This window comes from Orcinus orca, chromosome 18, assembly GCF_937001465.1.
Source record: "Orcinus orca chromosome 18, mOrcOrc1.1, whole genome shotgun sequence".
Taxonomy (NCBI): domain Eukaryota; kingdom Metazoa; phylum Chordata; class Mammalia; order Artiodactyla; family Delphinidae; genus Orcinus; species Orcinus orca.
The window spans coordinates 11,361,592-11,385,138 of record NC_064576.1 but is presented as its reverse complement, the minus strand read 5'-3'; the positions used below and the strand labels follow the sequence as shown (position 1 = coordinate 11,385,138).

The 23,547-nt window shown below is 40.6% G+C and overlaps 1 protein-coding gene across 26 annotated transcripts in view; it reads right to left on the bottom strand.

The window, feature by feature from the left end:
- The window catches only part of DOCK9 (dedicator of cytokinesis 9), a 352,709-nt gene that overhangs the window by 204,457 nt on the left and 124,705 nt on the right, over positions 1-23,547 (bottom strand). Inside the window, exon 1 of one of the 26 annotated variants that reach the window (XM_033435176.2) lies at positions 9,640-9,978. The exons of 22 other annotated variants lie outside the window; for them this stretch is intronic. In XM_033435176.2, the coding sequence (XP_033291067.1) occupies positions 9,640-9,801 (162 nt within the window). In that variant the 5' untranslated portion in view covers positions 9,802-9,978. Of the gene's footprint in view, positions 1-9,639; positions 9,979-23,547 lie in introns of those variants that run through there. 3 more of the 26 variants (XM_049701161.1, XM_049701158.1, XM_049701157.1) reach the window with 3 other exon arrangements.

Here is a 23,547-nt window from a genome sequence, read left to right as displayed (position 1 = left end):
AAAAGTAATGGAAGAAGTCACAGAGGAAAAGACTCTTATGCTTATCACATACACTTAAACTTCTATTAGTAAAATAAGTACTATAAAGAAGGTAAACAAAATTAAAGGCAAATGACAAAATGGAGAAATACTTGAAAAGAATATGACAAAGGATTTGAGTTTCAAAATTGTATCTTTTATCTCTCAAATTGGCAAAACGATCCTGGCAATCATCATATATAAAACAAGACTAATATTCACTGGTGCCAGGAACGTAACTTGGATCAATCATCAAGCAATAAAACAATATGCCTTAAAGGGCCTTTAAAAAATTCATTCCTGCCTTAACAAGTTCATGTTTATGAATCTAGCCTATGAAAATAATTACAGATCCATAAAAATACGTTTGGGTAAAGGTCTTCAATAAGCTTAGTTTATAACAACCTAAATGCCTAACAAAAGAAAAGCATTTAAATAAATTCTAGTATATGCATTACAATGGAATATTATGCACTTATTAAACACTGTGTTAGCAGAACATTACAGGCATAAGTAAATGGCCATAAAAAATGACAAGAGAAAAAGGCATCGGAATTATTTATGAAATATTATACCATTTTTTTATATTTGCATAAGCATGGAAAGATATTAGAAAACATACACTACATGTTAAGCAGTAATTAATTCAGGGCTGTGGGATTATGGCTGATTTTGTTTTCCTCTTTATTCTTCTCTGTAGTCTCTATATTTTCTAAAATAATTACATATTCTAAATATGAAAGATGACCAACGTTACTTTTAAAAAAGCAAAAAAGTTGTTGCTTCTCACTAGATCAACGGGAGAAACATAAACCAGCTATTGGAATACCTAAAAAGACTTGAGCAAAAGCAGTAACACCCCTACTCATCTGTTTCTACTCAGTATTTCTCTGCTCTTCCCTCTTCAGTATCTATGAAATAGCTACCAACTCTAAAAGGTTGATGACCCCCCAGAACAAACACATTCCAGCCCCCCACAAGGAACATTTCAGAATTCTACGGGGATATTTAAGAATGCTAGTGGTCATGCTTCCAGAAGTTGAGGCAAAAGTAGTACTAATTTGAACCCTGGTATGACTATGTTACTGCCTAAGTATACAGCAATCTAAGTTGATATTATTCTGTTGAGCAGATAACTCCATCAACAGCTTAATAAAAAGCAATAATGATTTACAATAGCCAGGACACGGAAGCAACCTAAGTGCTCATCGACAGAGGAATGGATAAAGAAGATGTGGCACATATATACAATGGAATATTACTCAGCCATAAAAAGAAACGAAATTGAGTTACGTGTAGTGAGGTAGATGGACCTAGAGTCTGTCATACAGAGTGAAGTAAGTCAGAAAGAGAAAAACAAATACCGTATGCTAACATATATATATGGAATCTTTAAAAAAAAAGAGTGGTTCTGAAGAACCTAGGGGCAGGACAGGGATAAAGACGCAGATGTAGAGAATGGACTTGAGGACACGGAGGGGGAAGGATAAGCTGGGACAAAGTGAGAGAGTGGCATGGACACATATACACTAACAAATGTAAAACAGATACCTAGTGGGAAGCAGCCGCATAGCACAGGGAGATCAGCTCAGTGCTTTATGACCACCTAGAGGGGTGGGATAGGGAAGGTGGGAGGAGATATAGGGATATATGTATACATACAGCTGATTCACTGTTATACAGCAGAAACTAACACAACATTGTAAAGCAATTATACTCCAATAAAGATGTTTAAAAAAAAAAAGCAATTATGAAGGCAAACTGCTTGAAGTTACAAGCAGAGAAAACAAATTTTCTTGTCTTCAATTTTTAAAAATCTCAAAACAATATTTCTGGAGGACAATCTGGCTATACATACAAAAATCCTTTAAAAAGCAAATATATTGAGCTCCATGAGCTGTTTGTATATTTTGGAGATTAATCCTTTGTCTGTTGTTTCATTTGCAAATATTTTCTCCCATTCTGAGGGTTGTCTTTTTGTCTTGTTTATGATTTCCTTTGCTGTGCAAAAGCTAACGGAAAACAGTATGGAGCTTCCTTAAAAAACTAAAAATAGAACTACCATATGACCCAGCAATCCCACTACTGGGCATATACCCTAAGAAAACCATAATTCAGAAAGAGACACGTACAACAATGTTCACTGCAACGCTATTTACAATAGCCAGGACATGGAACCAACCTAAATGTCCATCGACAGATGAAAGGATAAAGAAGATGTGGCACATCTTCAATACAATATTTTATGGCTGAATATTACTCAGCCATAAAAAGAAACAAAATTGAGTTATTCATAGTGAAGTGGATGGACCTAGAGTCTGTCATACAGAGTGAAGTAAGTCAGAAAGAGAAAAACAAACACTGTATGATAACTCATATATATGGAATCTAAAAAAAAAAAAGGTACTGATGAACCTAGTTGCAGGGCAGGAATAAAGAGGTAGACATAGAGAATGGACTTGAGAACATGCGGTGGGAGGGCGAAGCTGGGGCAAAGTGAGAGTAGCATCAACATATATACACTACGGAATGTAAAATAGTTGGCTGGTGGGAAGCAGCAGCGTAGAACAGGGAGATCAGCTCGGTGCTTTGCCATGACCTAGAGGGGTGGGATAGGGAGGAGGGAGGGGATATAGGGACATGTGCATACATATGGCTGATTCACTTTGTTGTGCAACAGAAACTAACACAGTATTGTGAAGCAATTATACTCCAATAAAGATCTACTTAAAAAAAAAAAAAAAAGCAAATATACTTTGACCCAGCTACTCCAAGTCTAGAAGTTTATGCTAAGAAAATAATTTGACAACTGTTTAAAATACACATGCAAAGATGTTTATCACAGCATTTACAATTGGAAAAAAATGGGATAATGGGTATAAGTTAAATAAAATGTCACTTCCTCCAATGTGAATGTTTGTGTCCCCTCAAAATTCATATATTGAAACCTAATTCCCAATGTGATGGTGTTTGGAGGGGAGGCCTTTGGGGGTGGAACCCTCATGAGGGGGATTAGCGTTCTCTATAGAAGAGGCCTCAAAGAGATCCCTCACTCCCTCCTGCACATGAAGTTACAGTAAGAAGACAACCAAAAAGTGGGTCCTCGCCAGACACCAAATCTATGGCTGCTTTGATCTTGGATTTCCCAACCTCCAGAACTATAAGAAATAAACGTTTGTTACAAGCCACTCAATCTATGTTATTCTGTTATAGCAGCCCGAAATAAACTAAGACACATCCATACGATGAAATGACACCATTAAGAATTAGATATACATGTATACTCATTGACATAGAAAGATGTTTGTGATATCTATTTAAAGCAAACAACAAGACTATAGAACAAAATAACATGTATATTGTTATGTATTAGTCAGCTTTGGTTGCCATAACAAAATACCAAAGACTGAGTGGCTTCAACAACAGAAATTTATTTGCTCGCAGTTCTGGAGGCTGAAGTTCAAAGTTAGGGTGGCCTAACTTTGAACTTCATCCTGGATTGGGACCCTCATCCTAGATTGCAGAGAGCTGCCTTCTTGCTGTGTGCTCATATGGCAGAGAAAGAGAGATTTCTTACTCTTCTTAGAAGGCCACAGTCCTATTGGATTAGGGCCCCACCCTTATGACCTCATTTAACTTAATTACTTTCTAAAGACCCTACCTCCAGATGCAGTCATACTGTGGATTTGGGCTTCAACATATGAACTGGGGGTGGAGGGAAACAACAAAATTTAGTCCACAGACACCCATTATATATGTAACTTTTATGAACAACACTATACATGGATGAAGTTCTTGAAGGTTTTTGCCTCAAAATATTTTTATCAGTGGTTACCTCTGTGTAGCAAACACAGCACGCTTAGTTTCTACAATGAATGTTAAATTTCCTGCTTATGATTTAATAAATATTAAAAAGACGGTAAATTTTTAAAAAGCACCAGGGAAAGGTACAATACTCGCTCCTGCTAGCTCATGCTGGCTGCACTCACAAAAAGCAGCATCAATAGAGCAACACAATCTCAGGACACAGGAAATGGATCTAGGAATCAGAGCAGACTGTTCCTTGAAAACATCAGCCCAATTTACTGCTGTGATCAAAATAGGCAACGAAATCCACTGGGCATCATTAGGAAGGATAATTAGAAATAAAATGGAAAACACAGCCTACCGAAAGCCACGGCCCCGTGACCGGACCTAGAACCAAAGGAGTGTTCCAGAAGGTGGCCAAGCAGGTTTCCGCTTTCTTACAATTCAAGACACTTGTAACAGTGCAAGAAACAGTTATGAGAGAACATCTGAAAAAATAAAGATCTAGCCTTTATTTTCCCCGCTGCCTCAAGCTGACAGGTATTATACCACTTTTCACTTAGCCCGTCATCGATTATACCATTATCTCCCCTTACCCTCCCGCAACCCATCTATCCCTGTAGCTGCACAGACACGTACAAGCAGGACCGCAGGCTCTTATGGCCATATCGCCTTCAATTCTGTTCTCTTTGCACAGTGCACATACGATAAACCAAAGGATTTTCAAAGCCAATAGGTGCTTTACGTTAGGAAGGACTGTTTAGCCTGGGGAGACTAAAGTGGTCTGATAAAATCCTACACAGCAGTAAAGGCTGAGAACATGCTGACGACGTGTAGCACATCTTGAAATAGGAAAACCGTGAAAAACTTCAAAGCTTTAAGGAGGTAAGAAAAAAAGATTAACTATCAATTTACCATGGGTAAAATTATCAATATATTATCCCAACATGTCACAAAAGAAATTGAGGACAAGAAAGTTTGTCTTCTCTCCTTGTGACTTGCAGCAACGTGCTCTCTATGAAGCTACTGACAAAATTCCAGCAGCCATCAAGGTTATAACTAAGTGACTTCTTTCACGTCAGTTACAACTGGCAAAAAGAGAACATGGTACAGCATAATCCCACAGGTCCTCAATTCCTCCACAGAAACATGAAGAGAAGATTCTATTACTGGCTATGAGTAAAACAGGGCAAGTCCTAGTCAACAGGGCTGGGTGCATCACAAACCTTCACAGACAAGGAAAAATGGGATTTACAAGTGTTTTGTCTCAGCTCAAGCTGCCCCTCCTCATGGAAGGTGCCTGGGCCAAGCCGAGCCCTCACGTCCTTGACCGTGCCCTGTGCATCCTATGTCAACTTCCCCCGGTGGGGACCTGAGCTTCTTCATCATTCCTGTACATCCAGCACCCGGCACAAAGAAGCACTCAAGGGTGTTTCTTGAATAACCTGGACATTCCATTAATTAGAAAAGAAAGACTTTAGAAAACTCTATACTCAAGAATACAATCTACCCCAACTCAATCCTGTCCCTCCATTGTGGCAGAATTACTAATCAAAACCTAAGTGTGGCACACTGGACATTCAGTCAGTCCACGACTTCCAGATAAGCCCTTTTCCCAATGTACCACCCGCCACGGGGCTAATTCATGCCTTTTAGACATAAAAAGAACCTTCCTGTGCAAGACTGCACAGCTGCAGCCTTACTATAAAGCTAACGTCTGCACTCAGGCCATCTGATTTTTAATGAGCTATAGTTTAACTTTTAAAGAAGTCACCCAGGTGATTTTTAGTAACGGATGAAGATGTAACGTGTAGCGTAAGCGCTACACGTGCTGTAAGTGAATATTATATAAAACTGTCTTAACTCTGATGTAGCCACTGGCACAGCAAAGCACACAACTTGTGTGAAAACAAAACGTAAAAAAAAAGCAAGCTTAATAAAATTAGATTTTTACGGAATTAAATTAACATTAAAAAGACATCTGATTCTGCTTCAGAGCCACCTTGAAGGTTTGTTCTTCACTACAGTTCTCTATTCACTTATTAATTCATACTCTGCTTTGTTTCAAAAGGATTTAAAGTGATTTACATAAAAACATACAGAAGAGGATAAAAAGTATTTTAATAAGCAGATGAGAAGAAGCAGACAGCGATAAAATAGTCATACAGGAAAGTAAGGAGCAAAGTTTAAGGGAAATATAAAACAAATCATTTTGAAAGAGCCTATGTATGTTAGAATCGGGTCATATTGTAAAACTGTTAAAAGATAAGCTTTCTTTTATTTATTTATTTATTTATTTTTGCGGTACACGGGCCTCTCATTGCTGTGGCCTCTCCCATTGCGGAGCACAGGCTCCGGACGCTAAGCCTCAGCAGCCATGGCTCACGGGCGCAGCCGCTCCACGGCATGTGGGATCTTCCCGGACTGGGGCACGAACCCGTGTCCCCTGCATCGGCAGGCAGACTCTCAACCACTGCACCACCAGGGAAGCCCAGATAAGCTTTCTTTTAACAGTCAACTGAAGAGGTGGCTGAGGTCAGTTACATGAATCATAATGTATATAAAATAAAAATGAAGTAGTTCCTCAGGAAAAGCAAAACTATTCAGAGCATGAAGACAAGAAATTTCTTCCAGGGCTCCTCATAAAAGGAACGCTAAAAAATAGAAGTAATTATAATTGCTAACAATTAGCACTAACTTACGTGCAAAACACTGTTCTAAGAACTTTAGACATATTTACTCACCTAATAACCCTATGAGGTAATAAGCACTGTTATTATCTGTATTTAATGGATAAGGAAACAGGAACAGAGAGGTTAAGTAAACCGCCCAAAGTCACACAGCTAGCAAGTTGTGGATTTGGGACTCAAACCCTGAAGGCTAGCTCCAGAGTCGCCACTCTTAACCACTACACTATAGTGCCCTCAACACCCTCATAGTAGATAGACATCACTTTTCTAAGGATGTTTCTTATGAAGTCCTTCAGTGTGGGCAAGAGAAAAATGCAAAGCTTAGTTCAGGAGCAGCAATTCCTCTGAGGCCAAAATGAGCCAGTCCACCCCTGTGGGTTTCTGACAGATAGGCAGATATCTCCGGTATTTTAGAGTCTCCAGAAGAATGGTAGCTACATGAACATTACTTTTCCTCCACAACGTTTGTTATGCAATGAGTGACGGGGGTGGGGGTTATACCCTGAGGAGCAGTGAAGTACAGTGCTGACCTGCTGACAGTTAAGGTCGAGCCACAAGCTGGCGTCACCACCTGAGCTGAAGGAAGGACAGACATCCTCCCCACCAAGGCTGAGGCGCCTGACAAGGACCCACATCTGCCTGATGAGAAGGTCAACCTACTTTGCATGGAGCAGGCCCAAGGGAGGGCCGATGGGCAGGGCTCCCTTAATAAAGGGTTTGGCTGGATCAAACCAAAGGATGAGAAGGTCCTCAAATGCCCATGCCACGGAACAGGTCTCAACAGAGCTAGTGTGGACAATATCCAAAGATAGTATTATCAAATCAATTGTCACTCAAGGATCATAGCAAACCCACGGAATGGCCAGCCTTGGACCACATAACTTCTTAGGGTAGCTCCAAGAAAGACTGGTTCTAGAAGATAACCTATCTTCTCAACAGCTTCTCCAAGTTCAAGTTCAGGACCATAAAACCATTTCATCAGAGTTCACTTATTAGCCAAGGACTTACTAGGAATCAGGCATTGTTCAGGCTGTTGAGGGCAGAGCGGTAAGTAAAACAGACAAAAATCCCTGCCATCATAAATCTTATTCCTGTTTAAGTACCATAAGTAACAGCACTAATTACTATTACTACACTTATGCTATTATTCTTGCCTAACTGTATGTCAGCGGAGATCAATATTATGAAGAAATTATAGCGAGGACCCAGAGAAGGGTGCGCTGGGGGTGCAGCAGGATTACACCAGTGGTCAAGGAAGCCTTGCTGCCATGGGGAAATCTAAGCAAAGCCCTGCAGGAGGCTGGGGGTGGACCAGGTAAACGTCTGGGTAGAGATCCCAGGAGAAGAGGCCAGTGAGAGAGGAATGAGGAGAATGAGGAGGAAACAGGGTGACAAGGAGGAAACAGGGTCTTGTGGGCAGGCTGGGGATGGACCTGGAAGCCCCCGTAAGGATTCTGGATCTGACTGAGCAGAAGAAGGATGGTCTGACTTTCCTTTCCAAAGGACCACTGTCTGCCACGTAGAGAAGAAGGCACAGGGCCAAGGAGAGGGGCAGGGAGACCAGTTTGGAGTGAGAGGGTGCATCTTTCCACCCACAGCACCTCGGCCACATGCACACACGGTCCTGTTGTGCTCCGGGGTCTGCTGGTGTGGGTGAGGGTGGTGGCAGAGAGCATCTGACCAAAGGCACAGGACCTGTGCTTCAGAATCCAGTCCCAGTGTACCAACAAAGGCCCTGGCAGGTTAGAATTCCTTCACACAACAAAAGAAAAAGAAAAACATGCAGAGTTTCCCAAAGGCAGGTTAACCAAACAAAAGTCAGTGTGGCCTGAGGGAGCAGAAGCTGGTGACATGGGAGAGGCGCTGGCATCACGGGCCAAGCAGTCCTACAGCTGTCAGGGTTATGGACTACACTCCTGGGACAGACACTGTAATAAGCCAGTCCTTCTAATCTCTGAAACCAGCTATTCTCAAAAGCATATCCCAAAATACTTTAGGGTTTAAAATATTTAGTAGTTAAAACAGCACCACTTAAATTCCATACCCACGCATAACACTCACTGCCTTCCAAAACGCATCTGATGCTCATGTGATACTCTCCTTTTCTTTCCTCCCAAGGATTTTGAGAGCTAACATCACATAAGCCTCTCCACAAAACACATCCCCTCTAGAGGCTTCTGCAAGGCTGGGGCGACCCGGTAAGATCCGGAGGTGCATATGGCACGCCAGCCTCTCAGTCTCAGATGGCAGCCTAACGACCAGGAACGGTTTTGGGGTTTCCGCACACCCTGCCCTCGCCATACCGAGATCTTGCTGGCCAGCCCCACACACAGAAACTCCCACGTGTATTATTCCCCACTCGTTTTGACACACACTGTGAGAAGAACAAGGAAAAATGGCAAGGCATCCTGAGGGGGGAGGAGACCAATATGCAGCTTTCTCATGAGCCTGGTATTTGTGAGAAGGCCATGGAGAGGCACACCCATCTGTGACTTGACACCTCCTTGTGCATTGGGAAAGGAGGAGAGAACACAGAGGCGTCAGCTAAGCTTCCTTTTACTCTCAAGAGCCTTCACCCACAAAATTATAAATCGCTGGATTTAAAATAATAAAACTGCAAATATTTTTCTCACACCCATTACATTACAATTTTCTTTCATGTTCCCTTTACATTTCTCCCCCTGACTCAAAGGACTAACCACAAGCCATTAGTAAGGAAAATCTAGCCAGGTAAAAGGCTAAGATGTAAAGGGACTGAGTAATTCACCATCATAGGGAGAGGGTTCACTCTATTAGACCTTAAATACAGGCTTTGCCCAGTATTATTTCTAGAACTATACTAAGAACATGTAAGCTCACAGAGCTAACTTAGAAAACTGGTCTGTAACCAAATATCTTACTCCAGCTGCTCTCTCTGTATGTATTTCAGGTTTGATTAACACATGACATTCTCACACATACAAACAGGCACTTCATAATTTAATTTTAAGGCCACTAATTACCCATTCATACACACAAGCTACATATATATAAGCACACTGAGATAAATATATTTGCTTTACAGGTAAAGACTAGTTTATCCTAACACCAGCAAACTACTTGTTAATTAAGAGACAGCATTTACCAGACAGGAGGAGATCAATAGTTCTGAATCTTCTTTTGTCCAATTGTATGCTGTGTATTCAAGGGCATTATTCTCTCCTTGCTGTTTGCACATATAAGCACAGTTTCTTTCAAAAACGGTGCGGATGCCTTTAAACAGAATCACACTAGTAGTGCAACCCATCCCCAAGGTGTGGATGTTCAGGTCTCTAGCAATCTCTACTCCATTTCCACATCATCTTCCTTGGCTCTTCAGAGCAGGCTCCCACTGCACCATCTTCGTGACAGGCAGTTGCCGACACCAGAACAGAAGGGAAGCTCCGAGCTGTTGTACTAGATTCTGCTTCTGCCCAGCAGCCTGACAAAAAAAATCCAAGCTCCAAGTGTAAAACAGGAGGGGTGGTGCAAAAACAGTATGACACACCTTCAGATGCACCAAAACCTTTAAAAACCTTTTCCAATAAATTGCTTTAAAACCTTTTCCAATAGATTGCTTCACTGTTAGTACCAAAAACAAATAAGCAGAAGATTTACATGTGGTTACTGGAAAACTGCCGGCTCCTGGGATTTGCTTGGGATTGTTCTGAATCTCAGAACCTGCCCAAAATGAAAAAGACGGTGCCAGACAGCCACCCTGCTGCAGATGCTGCTGGAAGGCACAAAGAATGTTCATCTGCTGCAAGAAACCTCCCTCCCAGAATGCTTAGCCTAGCATCTATATTAGCAAACATCTCTTTCCTTGACCTAAATATGCTGTTTGTTTAATCCTGCATCCGCGAGGAATAGGGAAGCAAAAGAAAAAAAAAGTCCGAAAACGAGAGGAATCACTAAGATGACTGCTGCTATGGAAACATGTGTAAGCCCACTTCAAACAACCTTTTGCGTGTGTGGGTAACAGCTTGCTGACAGCAAACCACAAGGGAACATGAAATTGCTGTGTCAATCTTGACTTCTGCCCATTTCCACTCTGCTAGAGAGGGGGTCAGCAAGTTTGCACTGCTTGGAAGAATTTTCCTATGCCTGGTACCGAAAGATGCAAATGAGAAGATGGATACAGGATTACCTGGCACCTTCTGAAGCAGCTCCCTGGTATGCAGCGGTAAATGCGCACTGAAGTCCCACAGGCAACAAGGTTATTATTTTTGGTGCATAAGTAATCCAGGTCCTTCCACTGCAGACTGAACTCAGTAACACTACACTACCTTGTATATATCTTTGGGGATGGCTGATAGGAAAGCTCATCATTGATATAATACCAAGTTGACTCTTGCCACTTTCCTTCTAGAAAATGAAAAGCGAATTATGTAAAAAGACCACGATGAACACACAGGGGAAACCCCTCCCACCTACAACATGCATCTAGAAAAGAGTTACTGCTCTTTTAAAATCTGTTCTGATATTCTTCCTTACTTCTCAAGGCAACAGATGTTTTTCATTTTCTATCTACAGATTTCAAAGTTAGAGTGAATTATAATAATTGAGTACCTGCAGGTTGGTAACAGAAACCTGTGTGATGTAGTGAAAGCAAATCTTTAGAGAATACCATGCAGTCACCTAATTCTAAAATTTCTGCTTTCTATGGTTAGTTTACCTATTAGGCCCAATAGATAAGCAAAAGTCTAGGCTTCGTCTATCTCCTGAATTTTTATGCAGTGTATCAAATAGCTATAGAGATCAAAGGAGTAGAGATACCGGCCACATGCAAAAAGCAAGCAAACAAAACCAGAATAACTATATGTGGTCAAAAGCAATCAGCTTCAGAATGGTAATTCTGTTAAAAAAAGAGCTACAGTATTCAAGATTACACCCAAGTCCTGATATCATAAGATCTAAGTCTTCATGTGACATCCCAGTGCTGGCAGATAAATAACATGGAAACTTATCTACACAGAAACTGAATCCTATAGACTATAAAAGACTAAACACCTGGGTTAAAAATTGTCTGTCTTGAGATTTCAGAAGACTCACCAACTAACCTAACTTCTGTACTATAAGGGGAACAATTTAAAAAGTAATAGTTGGGCTTCCCTGGTGGCGCAGTGGTTGGGAGTCTGCCTGCCGATGCAGGGGACATGGGTTCGTGCCCCAGTCCAGGAAGATCCCACATGCCGCGGAGCGGCTGGGCCCGTGAGCCAAGGCCGCTGAGCCTGCACGTCCGGAGCCTGTGCTCCGCAAAGGGAGAGGCCACAACAGTGAGAGGCCCGCGTACCACACACACACAAAAAAGTAATAGTTAATTCAATATAAAGATGATACCTAGAAATTTAAACTTAATTTAACTATTATTACTTATTTTAGACAACCTGGGTATAGAAGCCAGCAAATACTGCTCAATATATAAAAGATTATGTTTGAACTTTACAAAGGATCATAAATGATAACCAAGCAAATTTGAAGCTGCTGGTATATTCTATTTGATTTACTAAAAAAAAAAAAAAAAAACCCTAAGTTAATACTTAAAACAATGGAAGAGAATGAAACAATTTCCTAACAGTCATTCAGAGGAAAAAGAAATATTTCCTTAAGCATTTAAGCAACTTGTATCAATTTTAAATATTAATCATTTTCCAACCAACAAAATGAGTGGGCAAGAAAAACAGAAAACGTTTAGAGCAAAGGATTCAACAAGGCCAAAAAGTGAGTTTCATGCTAATAGAAGCATGACAAAAATGAATCATTCAAAATGTGTGTCTGGTTTCACTGATTCTTCTGCATCATAATGATCTTGGATTAGTCTAAAATGATAATTACCATGAATTCCATCAGAGGACATGAATAGATGGATGGTATCTATTGGCAACCATTTCAGCTACCTACAGAGTACATATTTCAATTTGGAGATCACGTTTACTCTCACATCTTGAAATGCCACCTCTAATTTATACAACATCCAAGACTGGATGTCTGCCCTTGACTCCCTTTGAGATCCAAGCCCATGTCTTCCTCTCCTGCTAATAATGGTACCTGGCTCTCCCATCATCACCTCACCCTCAGATGTTCCACGTCAGTCATCTTTTACTATAACTACCATAGTACGACCACACAGTGGAATATTACTCGGCCAAAAAAAGGAATGAAGTCCAAGTGCACGGTACGATGTGTATGAAGCTGGAAAATGTCACGCAGAGTGAAAGAAGACAGTTACAAAAGACCTCATATTATATGATTCTAGTTAAGTAAAACGTCCAGAATCAGGCGAATCCATAGAGATAGAGAGTAGCTTTGTGGCTACCAGGGAACGCAGGAGGACTGCTAGTGGGCACGGAATTTCTTTTAGGGATAATGAAAATGTTCAGAAATTAGTGTTTCTAGCATACATGCTATCTATACACAATATATAGTCTGTGAATATACTAAAAACCACTGGATTGAACACTTTTTCTTTTTTTTATTGAAGTACAGTTTATGTACAATATTATAAGTTACACGTGTACCACATAGTGATTCACAATTTTTAAAGGTTATATTCCACTAATAGCTGCTAAAAAATACTGGCTATGTTCCCTGTGCTGGATAAAGAACACTTTGAAAAGGTGAATTTTGTTGTATGTGGATACAACAAAGAGCCCGAATCCACTTCTGATGTTTTACTGCTAACAGCTCTTAAGTCTCACCTCTCCTTCTTCCCCTGTGGGCAAAGGACAAGGAGTGCCAGGCTGGCTCCCTCCCTTAGTGCCAGCGGGAAATTCAAACCACTCTCAGGAACCCTCACCCCCGCCCCGCCCCCCAACCACCACAAAACCCCCCCAAGCCAGTCTCCTTTCCCTGTTCAGTCACGCCACGCCACTTTAGGACGTGCTTGGGTACAACCCTGCTCCCCTCAGAGCGCTTCATTATGTGAGTAATAAGCCTTTCACACCCTCCTGGGTGGGTGTGTGTGTGTGTGTGTGTGTGTGTGTGTGTGTGTGTGTGTGTGGTGTCATTAGTCTCAACATCCAAAGCAAATTTGGGGGGAGGGGGGCAGGTGTCAATCCTCTGTGGAGTGGCTCCAACAGTAAATTATATCTCAATAAAACCATTATTTAAAATAGGAGAGGCGAAGACAATAGTATCTATTCTACCTACCACATAAGGTTCTCAAGTTCAAATAAAACCATAGGAGAGAACTCAACCGAGACATTGCTATAGACACGGAAATAGCTGTTGTTTTATACTTCAGAAGGGATTTACTGTGCACCTAGAAACAGTATTGTATTTGCTTAACAAAGAAACAGTATTTGCTTAACAAATTCAGCAACGTCTGAATGTTGCTCTGGCCCCACTTGTCAGGAATACACTAACCAAGTAACATGGGATGTACCTGGGGCTGCCCTCGGGTGTGCATTTTAGGTCTGGGAAAGGGGCGCCACGCTGCACAAAACACCAGAAAGCCTGTATGAACAGTAAGTCCAGGGAGATTAGCTGGCCACATCGGGGGTCACAACACACCTCAGCCATCCGGCCACAGAGACCACAGCAAACAGGTCTCAAGCTTTGAGCACACACCCCCGGCCCCACCCCAAGCATATCCATCTGGAGCTGCTGCTCCCATTTGCAGTTCTCGCCTTGCCAAGTATCTTTCTGTTTTAAGTATCTTCTAATAGTCAGATTTGTTTGACTGGTAGATTTACTTAATACTTTCTCAGAAAAATGTGGATAAAGAAGAATCTGAAGTGACCCCTAAAAATATCTTGAACTACAAACTGGAATGACTATTGTATCTCAAACAGATATAATGAGCTTTCCACCCGGGTCAGACCTTGGGTTCTATCTTAGGAGGCCAGGAAGGGAGTGGAATTCTGTCCATTCTGAAGTGCTGAAATGAAGACCTCATGTAATGATACACAACACATGATATAGCCACACTTCATAAAACCTAAATAAATAAATGGAGTATGGGTAGAATTCAATCTAACAGGTCATTTATTCTATTTAAGTGCCCTTATGATGGCCAGTCCAGACAAAGAGCTTATTTCCATCCCTAACAGTCCATATTTCATATGTTAATGCGGTGAATTCTGCTGAACAAAGAAACCTTATATAACTTGATCTATCAACACCCTATTTTTTATTCAATCAGTATAATCAATCATAAGTCGAGTGTCTAGCACAGGGCCTAGTATATACCACATGCCCAATAAATGTAGTTCTCCCTTCTCCCTTTTACCCCAAATTAAATTTTTTTCTTCCCTGATATTAAGAGTAAAGAGTGAGATAGTTCTTCCAAAAATACAAGCATCCCTTACATAAAATTCATGCATATGAGAATGTGAGATCTAATAAATTCAAACTACAAATTACTTGTAGTGATAAAAATTAATTAAAAGAGAGAAATGTGGGTGCTGGAACAGGAAAAGGGAGTTAAGATAGTTGGTGAAGGAGTGGAGGCTTCAGTCAAGATCATTAAAAAGTTTTTTTTTTTTTAATAAGGGAAATTATGGAAGTGTTATTAAATAAAAATCTTTTTAAAAAATAAGGAAAAGGAAAACTTTCCCACCACCGTGTATTTCAGGAACATAAACCTTAAAATTTGATTGGAGGAGAGTGGGTAGACTTACCATGTATCCAAAAACTTTTATCCATCGTTTATCTTTCCCACCTCAAAACACTGAAATGCCAGGACTGTTACCTCTAGGTGAGCAGAGATGAAGGTGGTTGTAGGGACAGTGGTGCAGAGGAGGGTGTCAGACCCCTGAGAGAGCCCCGGTCTGCACTCCTGTCTGTACCACTGTGGTGAAACAATTAATTTTGCTAAAAAAAAAAAATGTATCTCTAAAGTCATGACCACATAAAATACTGGAGTCAGGTCTGCTGCTAACAGTGGTACTTAATCATTCTCAGAAGCAGAGAATGCAAAGTTACACAGGTGTCTCTGTGTTGGTGCTGGAGCATTAACGAGGCAGCCAGTCCCTGTGGGATGCTCTGAATACCTGCATGCTCATTGGGTGACCAGGTAAAATGGAGTGGAAGCAACCAACTCAGGCTCCATGGAACTGAGGGCGGTGGTCTTCCAGAGATGACCAGTCTCCCAAAAAAGGGGGAAAGAATCCTCCTTTTTTTGACAGGAGACCAAGTTAAACAACTTTTCAAATAAAACAGATCTCCAAAAGGAAGAAAAGTTTGCACTAAGAAAACCAACTTACTTGCTGGTAGGAATGCGAAATGGTGAACCACTTTGAAATAGGGTATGGCAATTCCTCACAAAATTAAATAGAGAATTACCTTATGATCCAGCAATTCCACTTCTGGGTCAATCCCCAAAAGAACCGATAGCCTAATTTTAAAGAGATATTTATGTACATCCATGATCATAACAGCACAATAGCCAAGAGGTGGAAGCAACCTAAGTGCCCATCAAAAGATGAATGGATAAACAAAATGTGGTACGTACATGCAATGGAATATTATTCAGTCTTAAAAAGGAAGGAATTCTGACACATGCTACAACATGGATGAACTTTGAGGACATTATGCTAAGTGAAATATATAAGCCAGTCACAAAAAGACAAATACTATATGAGTCCATTCATACGAGGTACCTAGAATAGATAAATTCATAGAAACACAAAGCAGAATGATGGTTTCTAGTAGCTGAGGGGAAGAGGAAATGCGGAGTTGTTATTTAATGGATACAGGGTTTGTCTGTAATGATGAAACAGTTCTGAAGATGGGTGGTTACGCAACAATGTGAATGTACTTAATGCCACCAAACGATACTTAAAAAGTTAAAATGGTAAATTTTATGTTATGTATATGGCATGTTATATATACATTAAAAAAAAAGAAAAGCAACTTACTTACTAGGCACTGCTCTCCTATGACTTCCAGGAACAACTGATGTGAAATAACAGAAAACCAGGAGGATAACTAGTCTTTTCTCCCCTTCTCTCCTCCTGCCCCTCACGGAGGGCAGACAAGCCCAAGGAATAGGTTTCATATGCTTATTTTTCTCCTATTTCAAATAGTTTATATTAGATTATCTTATATACTATAGTTTATATAACTAATAACTACGATATTTCCTCATTAACACTTGGTAATGAACTTCTTAGAAAAACCCTTTGAACTACGTACCATCACACAAAAAAAAGACAGCTTGAGATTTAAATTTCTGATTCATAGATGACTTCTACTTCTTCATTTCGAGCTACAAAATGAATGAACCAACAGTATTTATACAGGTGCTGATTTATCCCTCAGCTCAGGAAGCTGCAGGCAAAGTCAGAACTTTAGTCACTGTTATGGGAGGTCATGGAGCAAAACCATGGTTTCTGAGGGAACTCAGTTTTTTGAAGAGAAATCAATAAACCCATAAATGCCAATCATATGTCAAATATGAGAAGCTGCCAAAAGGGCTATCTGCAAAGCTTTATTCCTCACTGAACACACTGGTAGGGGAGGGGCTCAGTGGAGGGGGGCTGATGGCCCAGAAAAGCACAATGAATACAGCAAGTGCTGAGGTCCAACTGTAAATGAGACACTAAGCAAAAAACAAGGAAGGAGAGCAAACTCACAATGGCAAAGTGAGACTAGAACTCACAGTGACCTCCTCTTGGCCTCCCCCAGCCTCTTCCGAGGAAATTCTATTTTAGGCAGACATCTGAAGAAATCACTTAGTGGCAAGATATACTGAGTTTAAACAACATAAAACATATGCAGCATAATTTGTGTACAAATGCACTCATGAAAACAGTTCATGTGCTTCAAATACGGAGTTACAGCTATTGGAAAGTTGTTCTTACATGTGAAGAGAGAACATTCAGATTCCACACACTTCAAGTACTTGTATCTTATGTTTTAGCAGCTGAATATTTAAAAAATTTTTACTGTCATTGTGTCAGTATAGAAATATTTGTCTCAACACGAATAAGGAAAGGAAATAAAATGGAAAACATAAACATAAAATTTGAGTTTGCCATTTTAAAAACTATTGCAATTATACTTCAAAAAACAAATTAAAAAAGAGATCAGATTTGTGGTTACTAGAGGCAGGGGGAGGGGGAAGAGGAATTGGATGAAGATGGTCAAAAGGTACAAACGTTTTTAAAGAAAAAAATAAAATTAAAATAAAAAAATTAAAAGTATGCAATATCATCAGACTTTCAATCAGATTAATCAAAAAGCAAATAATAAGAAATAAAGATACCACAGTGGTTACTTCTCCAAAATATAGGTGGGAAATGGAATTTTTCAAAATATTCCTATGGTTTTGAAAAAACAGAATGAAAAGATACAAAATAAAATATGTACTCCTTTATCTAGGCCAGTGGGTCAGGAAGAACTAGATATATCATATATCCCCACTTATGAAAGCTTATAAAACTCCATTTTCTACCTGACTCCTTAAAAAGTTTTAATTTCTTTTTACAAAGACACAAAATTCAGAGCCTTCGTAAGACTCTCTTCTATACACAGCCTATGGGTGGGATATGGCTTAACTATAACTGGTTTTAAAAGAACGTTACTTTGAGTAAGCATTCTCTGATGTGTAAGTGGACTTAACTATGTCAGGGAAGTGTGAAACTTTTCTGGGAAACCAGTCTCCACATAACAATTGGACAGATTACAGATATTGCCATCCCTCCATGTCAACTAAAAACAGACAAAACCCATAGAAGATACACATTTGGCCAACAAGCAAATGATAAGTCACTGGTGAAATGCAAATCAAAACCACGAGACAGCACTTCATACCTACTAGGGTGGCTAAAATAAAAGAGACAAATAATAACTGTTGGAGAAACTCGATCACTCATACACTTTTGGTGGGAATGTAAAATAGGGCAGCTGCTTTGGAAAACAGTTGGGCAGTTCCTCAAACGGTTAAACATAGAGCTACCATATGATCCAGCAATTCCACTCCTAGCTATATACCCAAGAGTAAATGAAAACACATGTCCACACAGAAGTCTGTGTATGAATGTTCTTAATAGTATTACTCATAATAGTTAAAAAGTGAAAACCCAAATGTCTATCAATTGATGAATGGATAAACAAAATGCAGTATACCCATACAATGGAATATTATTCATGCTAAAACATGGATGAACCTTGAAAACATGATGCTAAATGAAAGCAGCTAGTCACAAAGGACAACATGTTGTATGATTTTGTTGGTATACAATGTCCAGAATATGTAGAGACAGTAGATTAGTGGTTGCCTATGGCTGGGGGGCTGGGTAGGGTGGGATTAGGGGGCAACAGCTAAGGGGTACAGGGTTTCATTGGGGGGTAATAAAATTTTTCTAAAATTGATTATAGTGATAAATACACAACTCTGAATATACTGAAAACGACTGGATTGTACACTTTAAAAGGGTAAATTGTATAATACATGAATAATGTCTTAAATTGTTAAAAAAAATAGTACATATTAGGTACAGGAAAACACAGGCAGAACACTCTTTGACATAAATCATAGCAATATTTTTTTGGATCCGTCTCCTAAAGTAAAGGAAATAAAAGCAAAATAAACAAATGGGACCTAATTAAACTTAAAAGCTTTTGCACAACAAAGGAAACCATGGACAAAATGAAAAGACAACCTACTTCATGGGAGAAAATATTTGCAAATGATATGATCAATCAGGGGTTAATATCCAACATATATAAACAGCTTATACAACTCAACCTCAAAAAACAAACAACCCGGGCTTCCCTGGTGGTGCAGTGGTTGGGAGTCCACCTGCCGATGCAGGGGACACGGGTTCGTGCCCAGGTCCGGGAAGATCCCACATGCCGCGGAGCGGCTGGGCCCGTGAGCCATGGCCGCTGAGCCTGCACGTCCAGAGCCTGTGCTCCACAACGGGAGAGGCCACAACAGTGATAGGCCCGCGTACCGCAAAAAAAAAAACAAAATAACAAAATAACCCAATTAAAAATGGGCAGAAGACCTGAATAGATATTTCCCCAAAAAGGACATGTAGATGGCCAACACGCACATGAAAAGACGCTCAACACTGCTAATCATCAGGGAAATGCAAATCAAAACCACAATGAAGTATCACCTCACAACTGTCAGAATGGCTATCAATAATAAAAAAAAAAACCTTACAAATAACAAATGTTGGTGAGGATGTGCAGAAAAGGGAACCCTCGTACACTGTTTGTGGGAATGTAAATTGGTGCAGCCACTGTGGAAAACAATATGGAGGTTTCTCAAAAAACTAAAAACAGAACTACCGTATGACCCAGCAATTCCACTCCTGGGTATATAACCAAAAAAAAAAACAAAAACACTAATTCAGAAAGATACATGCACCCTAATGTTCATAGCAGCACTATTTACAATCACCAAGACATAGAAGCAACCTAAGTGTCCATCAACAGATGAATGGATAAAGAAGATGTGGCACATATATACAATGGAATACTACTTAGCCATAAAAAAAGAATGAAATTTTGCCATTTGCAGCAATATGGATGAACTTGGAGGGCATTATGCTTAGTTGCAACTTATACTTAGAAATAAGTCAGAGAAAGACAGATACTATATGATATCACTTGTATATGGAATCTAAAAAATACAATTAGTGAGCATTACAAAAAAGAAGCAGACTCACAGATACAGAGAACAAACTAGTGGTTACCAGTGGGGAGAGGGAAAGGCCTCCACACAGGGAGGCCAAAAAGAAAGAAAGAAAAAAGAGGTACAAACTATTAGGTATAAAATAAGCTACAAGGATATACTGTACAAGGGGAATATGGCAATTTTTTTTTTTTTTTTTTTTTTTTTGGCCACACACACGGCATGTAAGATCTTAGTTCCCCAACCAGGGATCAGAACCCACGTCCCCTGCATTGGAAGCATGGAGTCTTAACCACTGGACCACCAGGGAAGTCCCGCAAATATTTTATAGTAACTATAAATGGAGTTATTTGTTTAAACTTTAAAAACTGTGAATCACTATATTGTACACCTGCAACTTTTTTTTAAAGTTGAATTTCTCCTTAAGTCACTCTATCCTCAACAGTTATCTCTACAAAGCATATCACTATGTCCAACACAGCAAGTTCCCAAAAGCATCCCTAGCGTTGTATAGGCGAAAGAGAGTACAGAAGAGAATGGTAAGATGACTTCTTAAACAACAGTTAAAGCCATCCTGCTTTAGCTTTTATGATGGATTTTGTAAATAGATTTGTTACAGGGTAACCTGTTCTCTAGCTGTGATCTTACCACTTCAAAATGGGTGTAATTTGAATAAATTTTGTATGGTAAAGGATCAATAAACTGATTTTTTTTTTAAGAGTTAAAAAAAAAGCTATCCTGCTTTATTAAATTCACAGAGCACTTCAGGGAAAACTTTTGTCGAGTCAATAACTTGGCTCATTCATTCTGTTAGGCAAGGTCTGGGCCTGAGGGCTGAGCCATCTATCCCAAATCATTCTAAGAAATTTATTTTGCAGATCTTTTCCCACAAAATTCTCATCTCTGCTTTAACCACAAGGCTCTCAAGATCCAAGAAAAAAATACCACTTGGAGAAAAAGTCAGAGGAGGGGTGGAAAGAGATAGATTGTGAACAGGGGGTCTGAAGTTTTATTTAAATCACAGAATTGGCTTTATTTAGGTCACTCTAATCACCTAAACAATGTAGGAGATTTACATTTTAAATGTAAATTTTATGGTAAAACAAAGAAAAACGTTCTATAAATAGTGCTGGGCACATCTTTAATAGAGTGGGTTATGTGGACCTAATTCCTGCTACATGCCAGATGCTGAGCACAGAATTCAGTCGCACGGTCTCACAATCTTCTAAACAATTCTAAAAGTTAAGTTCATAGGTGAGCTCCCTCGTGACTGCCACGCTTTGACCTTGTTACAAGTAAACAAGATCTCCACAGAAACCCATCCTGGTGTGTAGGACCACTGAAGGACTACAACCAACACTGACATCGTGTGGACCGGGACTGATAAACCATGTGGGGTTGGATGTGAGAAACCCACAAGTTCAAATGTCTAAGACTGGTAGCTTTCAAAGTACTGTCACCATGAATTATATTAATAAATGAATTTTAAATCACAATGCAGTGTGTACAAGAATATCTCCCCAAGAATACGTACCCTTACAACATGTGTTACACTATATTATTTTCTATCCTAGCCTCTCTAGTCCATGCTAGCTCATTGGAGGGAAGGAGGGGAGGGAACTGGTCACAGCCCACTAAACTGGCTTCAGGACCACTATGGCTCATGGCCTGCAGTTTGAAACCACCACATGTACCACTTATGAAGCAGTGTCTGTCAGCACTTGGAATTCACCAGTGTCACCACATATCCCATTCCCTACAAGCAGCTGGCCGAAGAACAGAATGGAAGGGCCTACTGAAGACAACAGTTGTAAAAACATTCCGAAAGGACGGCCTTCTGTCTCACACGATATACTATATGTTTTGAAGCAGCTGTCTCTCCCCAAGTCAGAAGACACTAGCCCAGGAATCAAAGGGTAGAGGTGGGAGTGGCCACTCTCACTGTAACCCTAATAACACACTCCATCCCTGCTGGTACAGAGGGCCTGGTTTTAAAGGGAAGAATGCTTCCATTTAAGGGACACAACAGTGCACAATGAATTGAAAGGTGAGACCTGGCCATTTGGAGGCTCCTCAAGCTGCTGAACCAGAAGGCAAATGAGGAGGATACTCTACCAGTTAGGGTAAGATGAAACTGGGCTGCCACCTTCCAAAGGGTCAGCAAAGACCATGGCTGTAACCCAGGATGGATTCTTCAAGGCATCTCTTAGCATTTCTATCTCCAATAGTACAAGTTGATGAAAAACCACAGCAATCCAAAGAAAGTCAAGACTACTGAGAATTCAGATGTTCAGATAAAGAAGTCTAATCAATTGAGGTTCTGGCTGGGGGCAAAGGACATATGGAATTAGTAAGAGGACAATAAAGATATAATTATGAACTACTCCCATACAGCCAGTTAGAGAAATGAACACTGCAACACCTATGCATATTTCCTTCCTGCTTGGGTGTATGTGTGTACCAATTTCATCTCTTCTCCTCCTTCTCCATTTTTTTTTTTTTTTTTTTTTTTTTTTTTGCGGTACACGGGCCTCTCACCGCTGTGGCCTCTCCCGTTGCGGAGCACAGGCTCCGGACGCGCAGGCTCAGCGGCCATGGCTCACGGGCCCAGCCGCTCCGCGGCACGTGGGATCTTCCCGGACCGGGGCACAAACCTGCATCGGTAGGCGGACTCTCAACCACTGCGCCACCAGGGAAGCCCTCTCCCTTCCTCTTGTATTACTTTATACAAGCATTGTTGTTGAAACTTTACAATTTAGACTTCGGGTAGCACATACTCACGAGACTGCTACTGAATTTAAGGATTAATTAACAAAGCCCAGAAATGGATGATGTTACTCCTCCGTAAGATGGATACAGTGAGACTTTGTGACTCCTTGCTTGAGGAGCCAATGAGATCTTCATGTACTTGAAGGATATCTACGTTCTGTTAGGCTGAAACACGTATGGAAGTTCAAGTATGTGTAGAGGGTGGGTCTGCATGCTGAGTAGTCAAGGGGGTGGTCTGTGCCAGTTATTAAGCTACTGTCTCCCAGCTCCAGCCCCACCCTTCCATACTCAGCTCTGGGATGCTAGAGCTGGTCCTCTGAAAACCACGTTGTTTTACTAGTTGGGTCCCAGTTAGGCTCGCCAGCAGGGGGCACCAGAGGGAGACTGCAAAGCCTGCGGAGGAGAAGGAGCTTGCTCCTTGGTGCCAGCTTCCTGCTGGCTTTGGTTCCCAGTGTCACCCAGCAACACTGCTTCACCGTGGCGGCAGCAGTTCCTTCCTGTGCAGCAGCTGAATCAGGTTTGCCATTTCTCCAGCACTTACAGAACCATCCTCACTATGCTCCCCCTCAGAAACACCATCACCAGCTGCCCAGCACCCACTCCTCAGAGGTCTGGGTTTCAGCTCTGGGAATCCCCCCACTCTTAGCATCTAAG